The 17933-nt window shown below is 48.3% G+C and overlaps 1 protein-coding gene and 1 long non-coding RNA gene across 2 annotated transcripts in view; one reads left to right on the forward strand and one right to left on the reverse strand.

Annotated features, from left to right (window-relative positions):
* SORBS1 (sorbin and SH3 domain containing 1) overlaps window positions 1–17933 on the reverse strand; it is a 227277-nt gene that overhangs the window by 86831 nt on the left and 122513 nt on the right. The window contains 5 exon segments of the mRNA XM_032313382.1: window positions 1209–1353; window positions 5007–5123; window positions 5125–5370; window positions 11947–12059; window positions 12177–12203. Coding sequence (XP_032169273.1) covers window positions 1209–1353; window positions 5007–5123; window positions 5125–5370; window positions 11947–12059; window positions 12177–12203 — 648 coding nt within the window.
* Window positions 5367–8022, forward strand: LOC116573315. Its single transcript, XR_004278703.1, has 3 exons — window positions 5367–6010; window positions 6789–6909; window positions 7918–8022. It is a non-coding gene; the product is annotated as an uncharacterized LOC116573315 (long non-coding RNA).

Raw genomic sequence — 17933 nt, forward strand, 5'->3', positions numbered from 1 at the left:
ACGAAAATAACTATTTAAGATTTGAGTGGGAGGATTTTTAAGTGAGAGGAAATGTTTCATTCATCTGTTTTACAAGTTAGAAGCAGGAAACAGAAAACTCCATTTAATATGGAAAACAATTAAAAATAGACTCCAGTTCCATTCTCGTCCAAGTTAATGTAGGGGAGGGGGGAGTCTGGGAGAACTGCGCAGTAGGCGAGCAGCAAGTCAAGAAAAGGAGAGGTTTGGTGCCCAGCTTTTTTGAAACTCTGACTAAAAAGCTCTTTCTGCTCTAGGAAACAGCTTGACAACTTTACACTTCACATTGAAAAGGATTTTTATGAAGGGAAAGTTTCTCTCTCTGTTGAACTCCAACTAGTAAAAACTTGGGACTTAGAATCATCTTCTAAAATTTTAAAGCAGAAGGGTCAACAGATACAACTATTACTTCAAAGTGCTTCTGCTTTGCCTAAGATGCCCCTTCAGAGAAGGGGAAGAACCAATCAGAAGCAGTAAGAGAAGCAACAGAAAAGAAACATGGAAACCCTCAGCAGAGCTGTACAGGGTCGCACAGCATAAGGGACAAACAGCCATGTGAGCCTCATATCCCCAGAGGGTGCACTGAGTGACAGCCCAGTGTGATAACTGCTGGCAAGAGTCAAGGCCAGTGTGTCACCAAGAGAAAAGTCCAGCGCCTGCTTCAGAGGCACAAAAACACATTTGACAGTTTATAAAGGTTTCCACCTATTATGCTTGCTTTTTAAAAAAAATTTTGGTAATCGAAATTTTGCTTTCTAGAAAATTCATGATGTCAAAGAAATCACCTGACTTATTAAAAGAGGTATTACTTACTGTACCTAGATTTTCCAGCCAAAACTCTGATTCAAGTGCTCATGATGAGAGGAGTTTAGGTGCATAGACTTTTTCCCTTCTGTCTTCTCTTTCTTTCTTTTTGGTGCTGCCATCTGAAGACAGTTGTGAAAGCCCCAGGTGTGCAATACATGCTCACTTACTTACACAGATATCCGACATCGTCCTAAATCAGGGACCTGTCCCCCTGCTGTGGTCTACTCTGTGGGTCATGGGAGTGAGTAAACGGGGGCAGACAACCTTAGGGAAAGACGGGGTTTGTAAAAATTTCTGTGGAATGGCAGAAGTCCTGCCCTGGAAGTCGCAGCACAGCTACGTGAATGCCAATGAACTGGGGGCGCCCTGTGAAGGTCCCTTACCTCGGTTGTGTTGCAAGAGTACAATAGTAGGATTGACAATTGTCGTAGAGGGGTAGGCAGAAGATGGCTTGCTAGCTGGCGCAGAGCTCTGGGGATCGGTTCCCACGTGGGATGAAGAAACTTCATTTAGTAGAGGACCTGAATCCTGAAAAGTGAACACACACTGTGACCAACCGTAAGTTACATGAAACGTAACGTTAATGCTTTTTAAAAAGAAGAAATTTACAGCTTTACAAGAACCTTAATTATGAAAAGAAATGTAATCAATGAGACATCACGAATTCCAGTTAGAAGCTTAATCTGGAATGCATAGTCTCTTTGTTGGTGTTAGTAAGGGTAGAGAGCAAGGGTGAGTGTTACTGGAAGTCTCAGCAACATCATTATTTTCACCTGGTAACAACTGTGGGTCACTCCGGTTACTAAAAAAGGAAATTCAGAACAAAGTAGAACAACATGCAAGACTCATGCAATTCCAAATGTGATCCGAGAACGAGAGCTGGTTTAAAGGAAAAATCAGGAAAGTTTAGTACACTTGTCTGAAGAAACATGAGACAATGTGAGGACAAGAAGCCATCGATGTAAAGAGTGAAGAGTTAAGTACTGGTCCTCCCGGAAAGCCACTCTTGTTATCTGCATCACTCCTCAGCCTTACTAGCATTTGCTTCTGTTATCTGGTTCTGACATTTTTTTTTTTCCACTCCAGTATGGAGTGACAAAGATCTCTGAAGTGGTAAAGACTTATGAAGATCCTGACTTCAGAAACCTGAGGTTTTGGCTATAAAATCCAATAGAATCATTACTATCAAAATTATAATTTGCATGATGTGAATGATGGCAGCCTTCTTTGAAGACAGGAAAATAAGACCTCAATATGTAGTAAGGATGCGTATACAGTTTCCTCTATCATGCCTATAAATCTTATAAAGTTTCTATCTTGGAATTTATAGACCTCCAGCCGGCATGTCATTCTTAAGGAGTCTGAAAGGCAAGACTTTGATCGTTACTCTCCAGATGAAAGTAAGGCTCAAAGCAATTAGTTTGCTCGAGAGATCAGCTTCTAAGTACCTGTAGGACAAAAGCTATGCCTCCTTCCTCCTTTCTACCCTTGCACCTAGCACAACACCCTGCAAACAGCAGGTGCTTCATAAATAAACACCACCTGAATGACTGCTGCTGTCTATTTGCAAAGGTACCTGAACAACCTCTGCAGTAAGAAAACACATGCCCATAAGAGAGAGAATGTATCAGGACCAGGGACAGTTCCTAACACACAGTAGGGCTTCAGTCCAATTCTGAAAGTGTCCTAATGTTGCAGCTCCTAGTTACGGGCAACAGCTCAATTTAGTGACTAAAATCCTTCCCTGAGGCTCAAGAGGCATAATATGATCTTATTCAAAAGTCTTCATCTCCACTTTTTCATTTGTAAAGTAGAAAAAAATTATACTTGTCTTAATTTACTTCCTAAGTGATTTAATAAAGATAAATGATCTATCTCTGAAAACTCTGCCAGAATGCACCCAAGAAGCACACACACACAAATTGGGCATGTGGCTCCTTAAGGTAGAAGTGTCTCCTGTGGTGTCTGGACAGATCATGTGAACAGGAAGTATTCCACAAAATTTCATTCGGTGGCACAAGTCTTATTTCTGGAACACCACTAAAACGGACTAAAAGAACCCATTCAATTCACATGAATTTTCTTTTTCCCTATTCCTCTCAACTAGCCGCAGGTAGAGCAAATCTCAGCTTGTGGCTTGACCACCTTCCCTGGGGGTTCTTCTTGAGCGTTCTCATTGAGTGCAAGACCCCAAGCAGTGCCCATCCTCACCTCACTGTTACCTGGGGCCCAACCAGAAGTTACCAGGCCACCTGAGGACCCCCTAGAAGTCTACACCAGGCTGATCAGTCAGGTCTGAGAAACTGAGGACACTGTCCTAACTAACCTGTTCTGGATCACCTGTAACAGAACTCAGTAGGAAAATCTAGATCAGATTTCCATCTGATAATCATTACAGATGATACATTATAGAGTATACAATAAAACCACTCACAATCGTAAAATAAATGAGGGCACTAAACATATCTTGCTTTACGTGCTGCTCTAGAGAAATACTCTGTGCCCAAGGGAAGAACAGACCCTCCAAAGCAGGAGCAGTTTCTCAATTCATCTATAAACTGCTGGGGGGAGGGGAGGGCATTAGAAACAATCTAGCATTTTCCTCCAACAGGGTTGAGCTGCAAAGCTCAAAGCTAGAAGGATAACCAAAGAGGCCTGACCTAACTGCACTGTGTCATATCTAGAGATCTGAGAGGAGGACCTAGACCAGAATGAAGCTGTCCCCAGCTTTGCTGGGCCTGGTATCTGGCTAAATATTCTCCCACAAGCCAAAAAGAGGTTTCCCTGTTTTTGCGCAGGACTGGCTTTGGTTTAACAAACCTCTAGAGCCAGTTTTGTAGGCACCTACCTTTACACAAGGGGACATTATGGACATTTAGCTGCATCAGCCAATTATATGACCGACTGTATCTCAAAATGTGGTCTGAGGCCCCTAAGGACCAGAATCCCCAGGATGTGTGTTAGCAAAATAGAGCCCCAGGCCCCTCTGCAGACCCACCCAATCAGGACTCCGGGCATATAACCAGGAGTTGACAACTGAAATGAGCTTCCATGCCTCTCAGGTAATCCCAGGTACCCGAAGCTTGAGGGCCCATACGGTACCTACAAAAACCCTATGAAAGCAAGGGCTGTGTCTTGTTCATAGTTGTACCTACAGAATCTAGCAGAATGCCCAGAACATGGTAGGAGCTCATTAATTGCTAATTAGCCAATGACTTATTTTTGAGGGACTCTCGCCCCCATTTGCAAGGGCAAGTCCTCGACAACGTAGCTAATGGTCACTGAGCGCTCTCTCCACTATCCTAGGAACTCGAACATACTCGGTCCCACTGCAGCCCACAGGCCTATGGGTAAACCTACCCATTCCCATTTTACAGTTCACTCTGACGGTCTCAGATCCTCTGACTCCCAGGGTGGAAAAAGAGGAGAAAAAAGACTAGGTACCCTGATTCAGCTTTTCCTCTCAAGCACTTCGGGACCCTCCCACCTACCATGGGGACTCGGCCGTCATGGAACAGGACCTGAGGTGTCATGGGCCTCGACCTTCATACAATATTTTGCCACAAAGAACCCCGGGAGCCACTAGTCAGGGGCCCTGGCAATTTTCTGCCTTTGGAGAAAACAGCCCTAACATTTGCCCAAGGCTTTTAAAAAGATCCATTTATTCAATTAAACTCAACTCTCATTTTTTTTTCAAAAAAAACCCCTACACTCTGCCTCCTGGGTACGTAACAGCGTTTACTTGCTAACTCAACAGAAGAGGCAATCTCTTCCTGCCCTGGCGCCTCACTGCTCCCTGGTGGAGAGACGGCCGCTGGCGTCCCCTCACGGCTCTTCGGCTTCCCTTGGCTCTCACCACCACATCTGCTTGGCCTCTCAAGAGCATCACGAGCCAAAGGCAAGGCCCCGGAGGCTCTCGGAGGGAAACGGAGTTCTTTCAGGAAGGTGTGCATTCCGAACAGGACAGACAGGACGAGGGACGTGAGGGGCTCGTGAGCGGCTGCAGGAGAGCGCGCGCGGGAGGCATGCACTCTGGGGGAAGCACACACGGGTCCGGTCGCCACACGAGCACAGTGGCAGCGGACACGTCCCTCGCGGCTTAGTACTTCAGTGAGAGGGGTTTTCACCGCCAGGAGCAGACATTCAGGACAGCTGTGAGGAGGGGATTCCAGCAAGCTTACGGTACTTGAAACGGCTCCCGTGAGGTCAGGCTCCGAGGCTCTGAGGAGGCCCTCCGGGGCCGGAGGGAGCAGCGGAGGAGGTGGTGAGAAGGATGGTGGTGTCTGGCTAACGGGGGGGGTGGGGGTCAGCAGCGCCGGCTGGCTGGCTGTGGTGGGGCCGCCTCTGCAGACGAGGGGGAATGAAATCATCTAGAGTCGGGAAGGTCAGAGGTGAGCCGGCAGGGGTGGTCGCCGGGCCTGGGGGGCCAAGGGGCCCCAGAGATGCTGGAGGTCTGGCTGTACCTTCTTGCCCTCTGTCAGTATTAACCAGGTAGAGAGGCACAACTATTACCTCAGGCTGGGCTGAACTGGAGGAAGAGGCACCCTGTAGGAAATAAGGGGGTTGTTACGTAAAGGCGCACGGCAGGGAAGAAGGAATTCCTTATTTAAACGGTTGAGACTGGACATGCAGTGATGTACTCTGAGAGCTATTTAATTGGTGCCCATTCCTCAGAGTACATGAGACAGTCGGTGCTGGCCAGCTGGCCTCCTGACGCTCCATGACACATAGGGAACCCCATCCAAGTCGACTTGCCATCCATCTATTTTTGAGTCCTTTTAACACTTGAGAGAGAGAGAGAGAGAGAACAACAGAACAGGCAGGCAGGCTGCGTTTAGCCCCCGAACTGCTTGCAGAGCCCGAAAGCTTGGGAGCAAATAGAATTTCTCTGGCCCCTTGCGATCAAACATCGACACCCCGTAACTCACCCTATTATTAGTCTATGGATCCCACACTCCGGCATACTTACATACTACCAGGAAAGGGCGGGGGACAGAGAGGGCTGTGCCAAGGTGTTTAGAGAGCAGAATCTGGGACTCAAGCTGTGGCAAGGTTGACAAGGAGAGGGAGGAGAGGCAGCCCAGAGAACCACTGAGCTGCCCGCATGAGCTTCGAGAGAGACAGTGTAGAAGACACACAAACATTCCTAGTTCCTTGCCTTGGCTGGATAACACGGCTGCAAAAGGTAAGGTTCTTTTCTCTTCCGGTGTTCGGGAGCAGAGGAAAGCTGGGGGCCTAGCACAGGTGGTCTCGCCGCGTCCGGGAACGGAGGCCGAGCACCCTTAGCGGCATCTTTACGGATGTCAAAGAATGGCTGGGGAGGGTCAGGAGGAGCAGAGGGTGGCCTTCCCGTGCTGGCTGTGCGGGGGACAATGCTGGGAGCCGGTGCGCGAGCGCCTGCAGCTTCCAAGGGCGTGCCCGTGGCTGGGTCACGTGCAACGTGAGAGGCGCTTTCCGCGGCCACCCGGCAGATGTTCTTGGATAAACACGGGACATATAAGCTGCTGACCTTTTTATTCCCATCTGCCTCGTGACGTGGGTTAGAGCTCACATTCTCCCTATAAACTGTTCTCATGGCCACACGGCGGTGCCGGGGTTGGGAGGAAGCACCAGGGACCGTGGGACCTGGAAGCGAGGGCCCGGAACACCGCACACCTTCAGAGCCGGCCTGGGGTCGTGAGGGCCTCTGCTGGCTGGGGGTGCTGGGGGGCACATAGGGCTTTGGTGAGCTCAGGTAGAGGGAGTCCTTGGGGGTACTGTGGCTGGTGGGACGCTGCCATGCAAAGCGGTCTTCTTTAGGGAGAGGAGGCCGAGGGGGAGAGAGAACCTTTAGTGTTATTTTCAAGAGAGAGTATCAAAATGGGAGGAAAAAACAAAGAGGAGGGAAATGGAAAGAAGCACGACCATTAGAAACAACAGCATAACATGATCTAAAGAAAAACAAGTCTTGACATGTTTTTAAGCCAATCCTGGACTCCTTGAGGTCCCGACACTTCTCCTCTGGGTGAAGCCAAGGGCTGAATCACACTCACCTGGAGAGGCCAGCCTGACCCGCTCACATCTCAGCCCCAGAGAGGCCACATGGTAAGTCAGTCTGACAGCGATCCTTGGTGACCTGCACCCTTTGTTAGCCCTCCAGACTGATGGTGCCCAAGGACTCAACGCTGGAGCAAGGGGACCCAGAGCCCCCCAGTTTTCTCACACTCTTTTCCTCAAATATTTCTGTCCATGCCCTTCATGTTCAAAGTTTAAGTTTACTGAAATGCTTGAATGTCTTTCATTCTCTTCCCTTGGGAAATAGAGAACTGGAAGAATCGTCCTTATTTGTGTTCGCAAGAGACAGATGTCTTAATTGAATCACTGAGATTTAGCACTCAATTCCGTAAGCATAACAAATTGAAGCTCACCAAGAAAAGAATGCTAAGGACTTAGAATCCACATGTGCTCTTCTCTCAAAGGAAACAACTTGACGGAACTAATTATTAGGAGGAAGACAGGCATGAGATTAAAAGCACGTAGTCTCCTGTTCTGATGCATAGAGAACAAAGGGACCAGGCCACGAAGCACTTGATTTACCTACCAAATTGGACCGTGCCTGGTTCATCCAATCCCAGCCCCTTCACCATTGCCATCCAGACCACCGCCAGGCACAGACAATCCCACAGTGGGGTGGCCAGCCTCACACTCCTGGCTCAAGCCCAAAGCTCTGGTTCCAGGCTAAGAGCTAAGAGGCTGTAGGCCACATCTCATTCCCTCTCCCACCCCACAGCTCCCAGCTCCTCCTTGGGTCCCAGTGGGGCAGAAGAAATGAGGTAAATCTCCAGAACCATCCTCATTTCAATGAGAACCATCTGTCAGCCAGTGGCTCAATTGGAAATGAGACCATAAAATGAGAAGTTTCTTTTCCTAGTGCTACGGATTAAATGTGCATGTCCCCCAAAGTTCATATATTGACCCCCTGGCCGCAAGATGGTGTCTAGAGGTGGAGCCTGTAGGAGATAATTAGGGTGTGATGGGGTTATGAAGGTGGGGCCCAACGATGTGATTAGTGCCTTTACAAAAAGAGAGGTCAGGGCTCCCTCTTTCCACCAGGTGAGGGCACAATGAGAAGGTGGCTGTCCACATGCCTAGAAGAGTGCCCTACCAGGAACCTTGATTTTGGACTTCCCAGCCTCCAGAACTCTGAGAAATAAATGTCTGTTGTTTAAGACATCTGTTTATGGTATTTGCTTATAGCAGCCTAAGCTAAGGCACCTAGATATTCCTCACTGGCTCCTGTCTTTAAAGACAGCCCAGTGCTAGAGGAAAACCAGAACGTTCTCTTTAATGGCATGGGTGAGGTGTGTTAAGAGTTTGGCCACTACCTGGTGAATGGATTATAACCCGAAACTGGGAGAGTGCAAGGGTATGGGTCTGTTTGGGGGTTGTTTATTCTATTTTTTTTGTGGCGCGCAGGTAGAAAGGGGCAAGGGTAAATAGGTGAGAAATCAAGGTTTTTGAGTTTGGATTAGATTATCAGCCCTAGAAACAGTAAGCAACCTGTCCCGTAACAAACTCAGTTTTCAAGCTACAAAGAACCCAGATCGAGAAGACGTGATCTGGATGACCCAGGTTAACTCAATGCCGACCCTTTCCACAGGGGACCCATGTCGGTGCCAGCAGAACAAGGCTACATGCGCTTGCTGAAGACACAAAATGAACGGCCCCTCTCCAGTAGGTTGCAGGGGTAAAACCTTCCAGCTGGGACTTTTGCGGTTTCTAGGAACTTAACACTGGAGGCTGGGGCATGTTTCAGACTGAAGGATGATCTCCAGAAACAAAACACTCAAACTAGCAGCACACAGCAAAGGGACTTCTGGGCTGAGCTGCTGAGGGTTGTCAGGGAGGTAAGCAAAAGACTATTCTGACTTTGGCTCAGATTTACTTTTACTTTGAGCTCGAGTGTCCCACATGTGATTCCTTCTTGTCCAAAGATAGAAATCAGTTTCAGGGAGTTTGTAACTTAATTTGGTTATGGCCCTATAAGGGCCTGGGGTTGCATCACATCAGGCATAAGGCTTCCCAGGGCTTTGACCCCGTAGACAGGACGCCTCCCTAGAGTGTTGACAAGGCACTCAGAGCCAAAGGCCATCCAGTCCCAAAGTATGTCCCAAAGGGGGACAGCACCATCATTTTATAAGGAACTACTTTCTGATCTACTGTAAACATTGTAGGTCTACATAGGCTGTTTCCACTCCTCCCTAACTGGTTCCCAATGCAATTCCATTTATCTTTGTAGAAGGTGGGGGCAGAGAAGAAATGGGGCTCCTTAAAGAATCAGGTATGTTCCTAGTGATATAGTTCCAGAAACTACCAAACTACCAAGTACCAGAAACTCTGCCTTCACTGGAGACCCCCAGGATGATGCCGTCAGAGAGCAGGAAGCCCTGGTTTCCCATTCCTGGAGGGTAGGAGAGCTGGGCAACAGGTCCAGGCTAGCGGGGGGAAAGGGAGCAGATGGGAGCACTGGGAGACAGGACTGCCCTCTGACCCCCAGGTCTCCTGGACCCCAGCTCATTCCTTATAAGGAGACAGTAGGCCTGTGGGGCTCTGAAAATTGTCCTCATCTGAAGCTGAACCAAGCCAGTCACCATCCCAGCTCAGCCAGTCCCATCCAAGCCAGTGTCTACTTACAGCTCTGCCAATGGCTTTTGGGACAAGAAGCCATGTTTATATTCAGAAAACAAATCCAAGAAATAATGTATTACCTAAAATTCTTGTAAGTTGGGGAGCCAATTTTACACGGAATATACAGAATAAAAACCTCTGCATCGGCAATTTGCCAGGCTCCCTTTAAAACATCCCAGTGTTCGCCTGGGTGGCTCAGTTGGTTAAGCGACTGCCTTCTGCTTGGGTCATGATCCTGGAGTCCCGGGATTGAGTCCCGCATCAGGCTCCCAGCTCCATGGGGAGTCTGCTTCTCCCTCTGACCTTCTCCCCTCTCATACTCCCTCTCACTCTCTCTCAAATTTAAAACAACAAATAAAACAAAACAAAAACAGTAAAAAAAAATTTTTTTTTGGATAGTGACAGACAAAAAAATACACTATCTGTAGGGGTGCCATTGCGTATCCAACTCTTGATTTCAGCTCAGGTTGTGATCTCAGGGTCGTGAGATCAAGCCCCGCATGGGGCTCCATGCTCAGTGGGGAGTCTGCTTGGGATTTTCTCCTTCTCCCTCTGCCCCCCCCCTCAAATAAATTTAAAAAAAGAAAAGAAAATATCTATAGGTGATAAGGAGGTTTGCCCTTATGATAAGGCTCACCCTTACCAACTCCTTAAAGGCAATGGTTAACATTCTGATCTGAACACAATGAATGCTCAATAAAGCTACAGTAAATAAATGTATTTAAGGGGAATTTTTATTTACTTCACATGCTTTTAAAATTATCTCTTTAGAAGAGCTAAGAAGCTAAAAGGAACCAGTGAACAAGGCTTTGGGCTAAGTCACTGATCGGGAAGGAGGATGTGCTTCTAAATCTGCCTTGAATTAATTAGCACCATTTCCTAACCCGGGTAGGAGCCAACTGTATCCATTCCTGAGACCGCAGAGACAGGAGCCCGTCTGCCATGGACAGCACACTTACACACCATGGCAGGTCTCGGAAATGGAACAACTATGACAAGTCATTTACTGGATAGCTGTGTCCCATGAGGGCCTCAGGAGGCCAGGCATGCTGGCAGCTCTGGCCTGGCACGCACAGGGCTATGCCAAGGGGAGACGAGCAAGGCAGGGGTGGAAGGCTTAGCGGGGCTGCCCGGAGACACCTCAAGGCCTAGAAAGACAGGGTCTGCAGAGAGGAAGGAAGACGTCACCTCTGACTGGTTAACATTTCAGAAGTGGGTGCAATTCTATGCCCTCCGGAACAGGGGCCAGAGGATCACTGAGGAGCGGGGTGGGAACCAGGCTGGCATTTGGAATTCCCCGGCTCCTTGTAAGGTCTAGGAGCACCTTCACAGGAGACAGGCCCAGGGGAGAGTGGACCCCACAAGGAACATGGTCCCGCCACATTTGTTTGAGCAGCACAGCTTGCTTTAAAAGAAAGTACTGATCCGGGGGCGCTTGGGTGGCTCAGGGGGTTAAAGCCTCTGCCTTCGGCTTGGGTCATGATCCCAGGGTCCTGGGATCAAGCCCCGCATCGGGCTCTCTGCTCGGGAGCCTGCTTCTTCCTCTCTCTCTGCCTGCCTCTCTGCCTACTTGTGATCTCTGTCTGTCAAATAAATAAATAAAATCTTAAAAAAAAAAAAAAGAAAAGAAAGTACTGCTCCATTCCATGGAGCATGGTGATATGAGACCATAAACAAACCACAAATCTTTCTGAATTCGGAAAGATTGTAACAATCCTATGTTAAACAAACAAACAAACAAACAAACAAAACCCACAAAAACCAAAAATACTCTTCACATATCACCTGAATTAAAACAGGGTCTATTCTACAACCAAAATGGCAAGAGTAGCCACAGGCAGAGGAAGGAAGAAAGATCAAGGAAACAGCTTAGGGAAAGACTTGAGCAAAATTATCCCTCCTCCAAGCTGTCCAACCTCAGGGGGTTTTCCTCCGCAGGCTCGCGTGAAGCGGAGGAGGCTGGGGCTTCTGTCTGCCTGCTCGGGGCTGCTGGTCGGGGCTGGCCGCAGCTACCTGACCATCATCCGAAAGGCTCGAGTTGCTGGAACTCTTACAGGAAATTAATGGAATAAACCCAAGAGTGTACTCTTCTCTTGACTATCCTATTCCAGAGTTTTTAACACACGGGCTCAGACCTTCTCTCCCTTACTCAGGGCTAAACAGAGTCCCTCTTTCAGAACATCTCCATGTGCCTTTCAGACCTAGAAAACACTGGGCTTACATTTCCTGTCCCCTGGTATAGAAAGACCATCTTCATCCTATGCGTCTGTGACCCCTGACCCCCCACTTTTCACTCACTCTGGTCCTCACAGAGCTTTTCCAGAGCTAGCCAAAAGTGCGACTCAGAACGCAGCCCATTCCTTAGCCAGGCAAACAGGAAGTCCGAAGTGTAGACACAAGAACAGGTGCCACTCACCCGTCCCAACACCGCCCCCCCCTTGGGCACATGCCTACCTGGGGCTTGTCGGAAGGAAGGTTGGGATGCACACTTCTGTAGCCCTTGGCAGCAAGTGAGGAGGGCTGGGCGTTTCCATTGGCATCCGCATTGGAAGAAAGCCTCCACTCATCTGAGAGATGGGGGGGAAAAAGAAAGAAACCCCTCACTCAGAGGAACACTCCCTGCTCCCCTCTAACCAAAGTCCCGGGCCGAAGGTGGAGCAGAAAGAATGCGAGAGAAGTCCTACCTGCTGAGGGAGTCTCTGAGTCCAGAACTACGTGTGGGCAGAAAGGAGGAAAACAAAGAGAAAAGGGGGCAAACAGAAATGGTTACACTTGCAGGAAACAAGCATGTACTGCAGAGAGACAGGAAAGTCCAGCACCCCGTTGCCAGACACAAAATGCCCTCAGTCACAACGGCCTAATTACCATAGGAACCCACTCTAACCCATGATGTGCTCACAGGCGCTGACCTTTGAGAACACAAGGCTCACATTCACAGTAATGAAGAAACAATTGTTCCTTGACATTCTTATTTTACGGACAAAAAGGCAACAGAACTCTCTCCTGCCCGGTTGCTAGTAACTCCCATTCCCCTTCTCCAGTCCTGCTGTGGGCTCGGAATGACCTCTCCTCATTTGCAGGCTGGGCTCCTGGACACGGGCGAGGAAGATAAGCAGTTTTTCAGTGGTGACTGGCGCTGGGCTAGGGGGGACAGCATGATTTAAGCCCAGAGGTATTCGCTGTGATAAGGACTTTTTTTTTTTTTCCCTCCGTGTCTGCTTTTCTTCTTTCCACTTAAATGAGCCACATAAACAATTTAAAATCGAATCACCCTGAGTTTTCATCATGCTACAAGGCACCCTTGTCTCCCTGTAGCCAGGTACCACCCCGCCCTCCCAGCCAAGCCAGGCACATCTGAGAGCCCCCTCACACCAAGAGGCAGCAGAGCAGATGGACCTCAGCTCAAATCGTGGATGCACTGCCAATGGGCTCTGTGACCCTGAGCAAATTCCAAGCTTATTTTCCCATCTGAAAAGTGGGGCTAATGTTACCCCGGCTTCCTGAGTGATGTTCTAAGGATTAATGACAGAATGCATGAGAAATGCTTAGCATGGGGCCTGCCAGAGCTCAGTGTTTGCTATCATCTTCTGCACCATCTCGTGTCTATGCTCTCTCCTCCACCTAGCCCAGAGGTCAGCACACTCTTTCTGCAAAAGGCCAGGCAGGGAGTATTTTCGGCACCGTGGGCCACGTGCTCTCAGTCGCAACTATTCAACCCTGCTGTCCTAGCACAAAAGCAGCCGCAGATCACAGGTACATGAATGAGTGTGGCCGTGTTCCAAAGAACTTTTATTTATGGGCCCTGAGTTCTGAATTTCATGTAATTAACATAGGCATCTAATACCATTCCTCTTGTGATTTTCCTTTTATCCATTTTTTCCCAAGAACTATTCTTAGTTCATAGGCTGTACAAAGATAGGCATGGGCCGGGTTTAGCCCACAGGCTGGTTTGCCAACTCCTGAACTAGCCCATCCCTTAACTTCCTTCTTTGTGCCCTACCTACTCTTACCTTCCAAGAGAGATGGACACAGCCGTTCTCACAGCCCCAGCCCCATCTCCATGGGGCTCCCTCAAGAGGTGGGCTTTCCAGGTGTCAAGCTGAGACTGATCAATGTCACAGACCACCAACCCAAGTGCCAGATGCTGTTAGTCACTTTTGTACCTATTTCGTATTTGATTTCATCACCCAACAGGTCTGCGGGGAAGATGATCCTTCTACCTCATGGATGAAGAAACAGAGGACAAGGGACTTGCCCAAAATCACACAGCCAGGAAACACAAAGTAATCAGTCTGGGTCTCCGGAATTCAGGGCAGCATCTGCCCACCACTGTCAGCCACCAACCCGCCCATCAGCCACTATCAGCCACATTCCAGGGAAGTGCTGGGAGCCAAAAGGTGGTGGAATAGGAGGCAAGGGCAGAGGTCAAGGTTTCAGGTGTTCTGTATCCCGGTAAAGCAGTCTGGCTGCATCAGAGTTCTACTGAAGTGCCCACTAGAACGAATTATCCCGCTGCCGGCATCCCCCACTCCATAAATGGGAGGTAAAGCCTGGGACTTGACATTTCTAACACGTTTCCCCGGTGATGCTAAGGCTGCCGGTCCGTAGTCCACACTTTAAAAACCATGATCAAAGGAATACCCAAAGAACATCTGGGATGCCTAGGTGGCTCAGTCATTAAGCGTCTGCCTTTGGCTCAGATCATGATCCCTGGGATCAAGCCTGGCATTCGGCTCCCTGCTTGGAGGGAAGGCTGCTTTTCCCTCTCCCACTCCCCCTCTCTCGCTGTCTCTTTCTGTCAAATAAATAAATAAAATCTTTTAAAAAAATAACAAACACCATCTTTTTTCTAGAGAACTGTTTTCTGTTAACTTTTAACTACTCAAGTATCCATTGTCGCTTCCTTTCCGCTCTAAAACAGTTTTTACAGCACGTTTCGGTTGTGTTCCCCTTCAGCAGGTTGCTGCTCACATTTCTGCCACCCCTGCATGCACAATCCACAGGTTGTCTCCTCTTTCCAATCACACAGCTGGGGACTCTACAGGACTTGAGTTCCATGCACATTACTGCAACGTACTGGCTCCTTCGACTGGAGGCAGGCTGCCAACCACTGTGCATTTCCTTTTTCTCATCTATGAAGTAAGATCTTTACCCATGGACACCTCACAGGCTTGCTGAGGATCCAGAGATCAGACATGTGGAGGATCCTAAAAATGACCATTTTTAACACTCACTGTAGCATCCATCCAGATTCCTGGCCCAGGGATTGCCTTCCACATGGCAGGCCCTCAACCACTAGGTGACACAATGTGACAGTGGTCCCCACCCCCCGTATCCATCAACTTTTGCTTTGTCTTCCTTTCTAAGTTCTCTCTTGTCCACCTCTGCCAAGTCATTCCATCCAATGTGTTAGATCGACACACACACTGAACCTCAGTGGTTCGGAGAGAGGGGTTACCTCGTGAAGGACACGGGCATTCTACGTGGATGTGGCGGCACATTGTTTTGCGTGCTCTTTGGGTTTTGGTTGGTTTGCATCTATTCTGGTGGTGCCGAGAAACAGATGTCTGTCCCTCCACAGCACTGGTTGTGAAGAGACTGCCATTCTGGCATCAGACAGCCCAGTCCAAGTCCTTGCTAACTGCACGTCCTGCAGCGAAGGACAGTCCTGCTTAGGAAAGGAAGGCTTGTCTGCTTTTGAGTCATGAGGACCAAATGGGAATATGTGGCTTGAAGCAAGTGCTTTAGTCAACTTGGACTCCAAAGCATAAGGAAGAAAAGGCTCCCCACACAGAGAAATAAGTCAGAGCTGTTGACAGCTGCTATTCGATAAATAGCTTTGAGAACACAGCATCCTTGGGATCAACCCTCTTTTTCGTCTTATTCCAAGTCATTAAAACTGTTCCCCTCTCCCTGCCCCAGAAAAGGCAGTTCCCAGGACCTCTCTGGGCATTCCTCTCTTCTTTACCAAAGGAGGCCTGAATTCCCAACATCATCATCCTATTACCTCGTCTTCTGAACCTTCGAGGTGCGCAGCGGCTCAGTCATTTGGACCTGAGCGCAGCAGGTGAGACCTGATGTACATAATCATCAATTATTACTCTTGGTTGAGGAGGCTGTCAAAAATGCTTCTTTCACAAAGCGTTACCTCAGCGCTCCTGGAAGGGGAGGAAGGCCTAGGAAAGTTGGATTCTAGATAGGTTTTGCAGCCCTGAAGAGACTCAGCCTTTCCAGGACAAGTATAATTTCTTTTATCTTTTCCTCTATCTCTTCTTTACAAATAACCTTTTGTGGCCTGTGGCCACAGCCTCCTGATATGTTCTTTTATCTCATTCTGTGCTAATTTCATTTTGGTCAACTTTAAAGTTGTGCTGCTGATCAGTCCTTTTTGGGATCTCAGGTCAACTGGGTCAGGTTCCACATGGTCCAGCAGAGTATCCAAGAATTAAAGGATGTGTTCGAAGTGGGCCTAATAGTGTCCCAAATCTCATTTGTGTTTACTTCTTTTATTCCAGTTGTGTGATAAAGAACAACCTTGCCCCAAAAGAGGTCTGACTTTGCTTTCTGACTTCTGGTAGTTAATCTCTAAACCGTTGGAATGTCATCCCAATGCCAGATCAATAACTTGATTTTGGTGGCGGGGGGGGGGGCTCTGAGCCATCAAGACCTCAGCCTCCTAATGGACTGGAGAGTGAGGATCAACTATGGGAGCAATGGATAAAAATTCTGACAATACTTGGAACATAGTGTCATACCTCAGTGCTGGGAACTAATGCATCCTGACTCCCTAGAGAGGTCAATACAAGGCCCCATGCTTGGTTCTTCCCTAGAGCCCACGCTGGGCTTCTTCTCTTGGCTGATACTAATTTGTATCCTCTCCCTGTAATAAACCACAGCCATGAGTATAATAGCTTTCAAGGAGTTCTGGGAGTCCTAGAAAATCACGAAACCCAAGGGTAGTTTTGAGAATCCCCTCACCTAGTATTTGGTGTCAGAAGTGAGGGTGTTCCTTGTCTGAGGGGAGCATCTGCAACCTAGAGACCGACTGGGAAGCCTGGGCTTCGGGTGAAGGCACTAACCTCTGCCTCTGCCTCTAGACTTCCAGCCTCCTACCTCCAAGTCCTGGGCCCAAGCTGTGGCTGCCAGCCCAGCCGTCCCTCCCGCAGACCAGCTGCCCCCACAACCCAAGTCCTTCTGTCCTTCTGTCCTGCCCATTTCTCTGCCTAATGGGGTTTTGTAGAATTTGGGAGTTATCCATAAGCCGACCCTTGTGCTAACAGAGCCCTTAAGAGACTCTTGATAGAAACCAAAGACCTTCCTTCAGCTCCGAAAAGGTTTTTCCCTTGATTCCAACCCAAAAGTTTATGTAAGTTTCTAGTTTGGCCAAATTTGTGGATGGCTTCCCACCCTTTCCCATTCTACATTCTTAGTCCTATGTTAGCTTTATGTCTCAGAAATGGTGAAATGTACATCAGTCCACTAAAATATGAAATAAGAAACAAAAAAAGGGACGTGAGGGTATCCTCAGGGCTCCTGGGTGGCTCAGTTGGTTAAGCATGTGACTCTTGATTTCAGCTCAGGTCATGACCTCAGGGCTGTGAGACTGGGCCCCATGTTGGGCTCCACGTTCAGCAAGGAATCTGCTTGGGATTCTCTCTCATCCTCTCCTTCTGCCCTTCCCTCCCTCATTAAAAAAAAAAAAAAAAAAAAAAAACTTAAAAAAAAAAAGGGTGTTCTCTTATGGAGACTTTTCCTTCCAACTTCTTACTTTGGCAGTCATTCTTGCACAGGCATTCGTAAGGAGGATTCTGAGTTATTGGGGGTAGAGAGAGTCTTTAACTGGTCCCATGTCAATTTTCTCATAAGTTTTTGCTACTGTCATTTCTAGAGTGCAAACCTGAGAGTCAAACCAGAGAAAATGTGCAGGTACAGTTCCAAAGCTAACAATGTGGTCAAGGACCAGGCAGGAAACACTGAAGCAAACTGCACAGAATTAACACAAATGGAAGTGGTGAACTGGATTTTGGCTTGTGGTTCAGAACACAGGGATTGATGGTCTTCGGGCTATACTAGACAGGAAGCTCCATGTCACACCCAGCAGTGCACTGGGCTCCCTGTCTCTTCCAGAGTAACTAACACCTGACCTGGAGACATGTCACCCTGAGCCAAAAGAGCTAATACCCACACCTGGCCAGGCAAATGATATCAAGAAGCAGGGATAAGGTAATGGGAGTCAGCAGTAAGATTACTGCAGTTCTTTCCAGATGCTTCTGATCCAAAAACCAAGGTCCACATTCAGAGTTTAGGAGGCTGGTCAGGAAGCTGTGGCTGGGGATCCAGAGTTAAGCTACCACTTGAGGGCCGGAGTCTGGAGGGTGGATTTGAACCGGGCAAGTCCAAGGGCTCGTCCACAGGCTCGATCTCACTCCACCTCAGAAAGG

The sequence above is a fragment of the Mustela erminea genome, chromosome 14 (assembly GCF_009829155.1).
Source record: "Mustela erminea isolate mMusErm1 chromosome 14, mMusErm1.Pri, whole genome shotgun sequence".
Classification (NCBI taxonomy): Eukaryota; Metazoa; Chordata; class Mammalia; order Carnivora; family Mustelidae; genus Mustela; species Mustela erminea.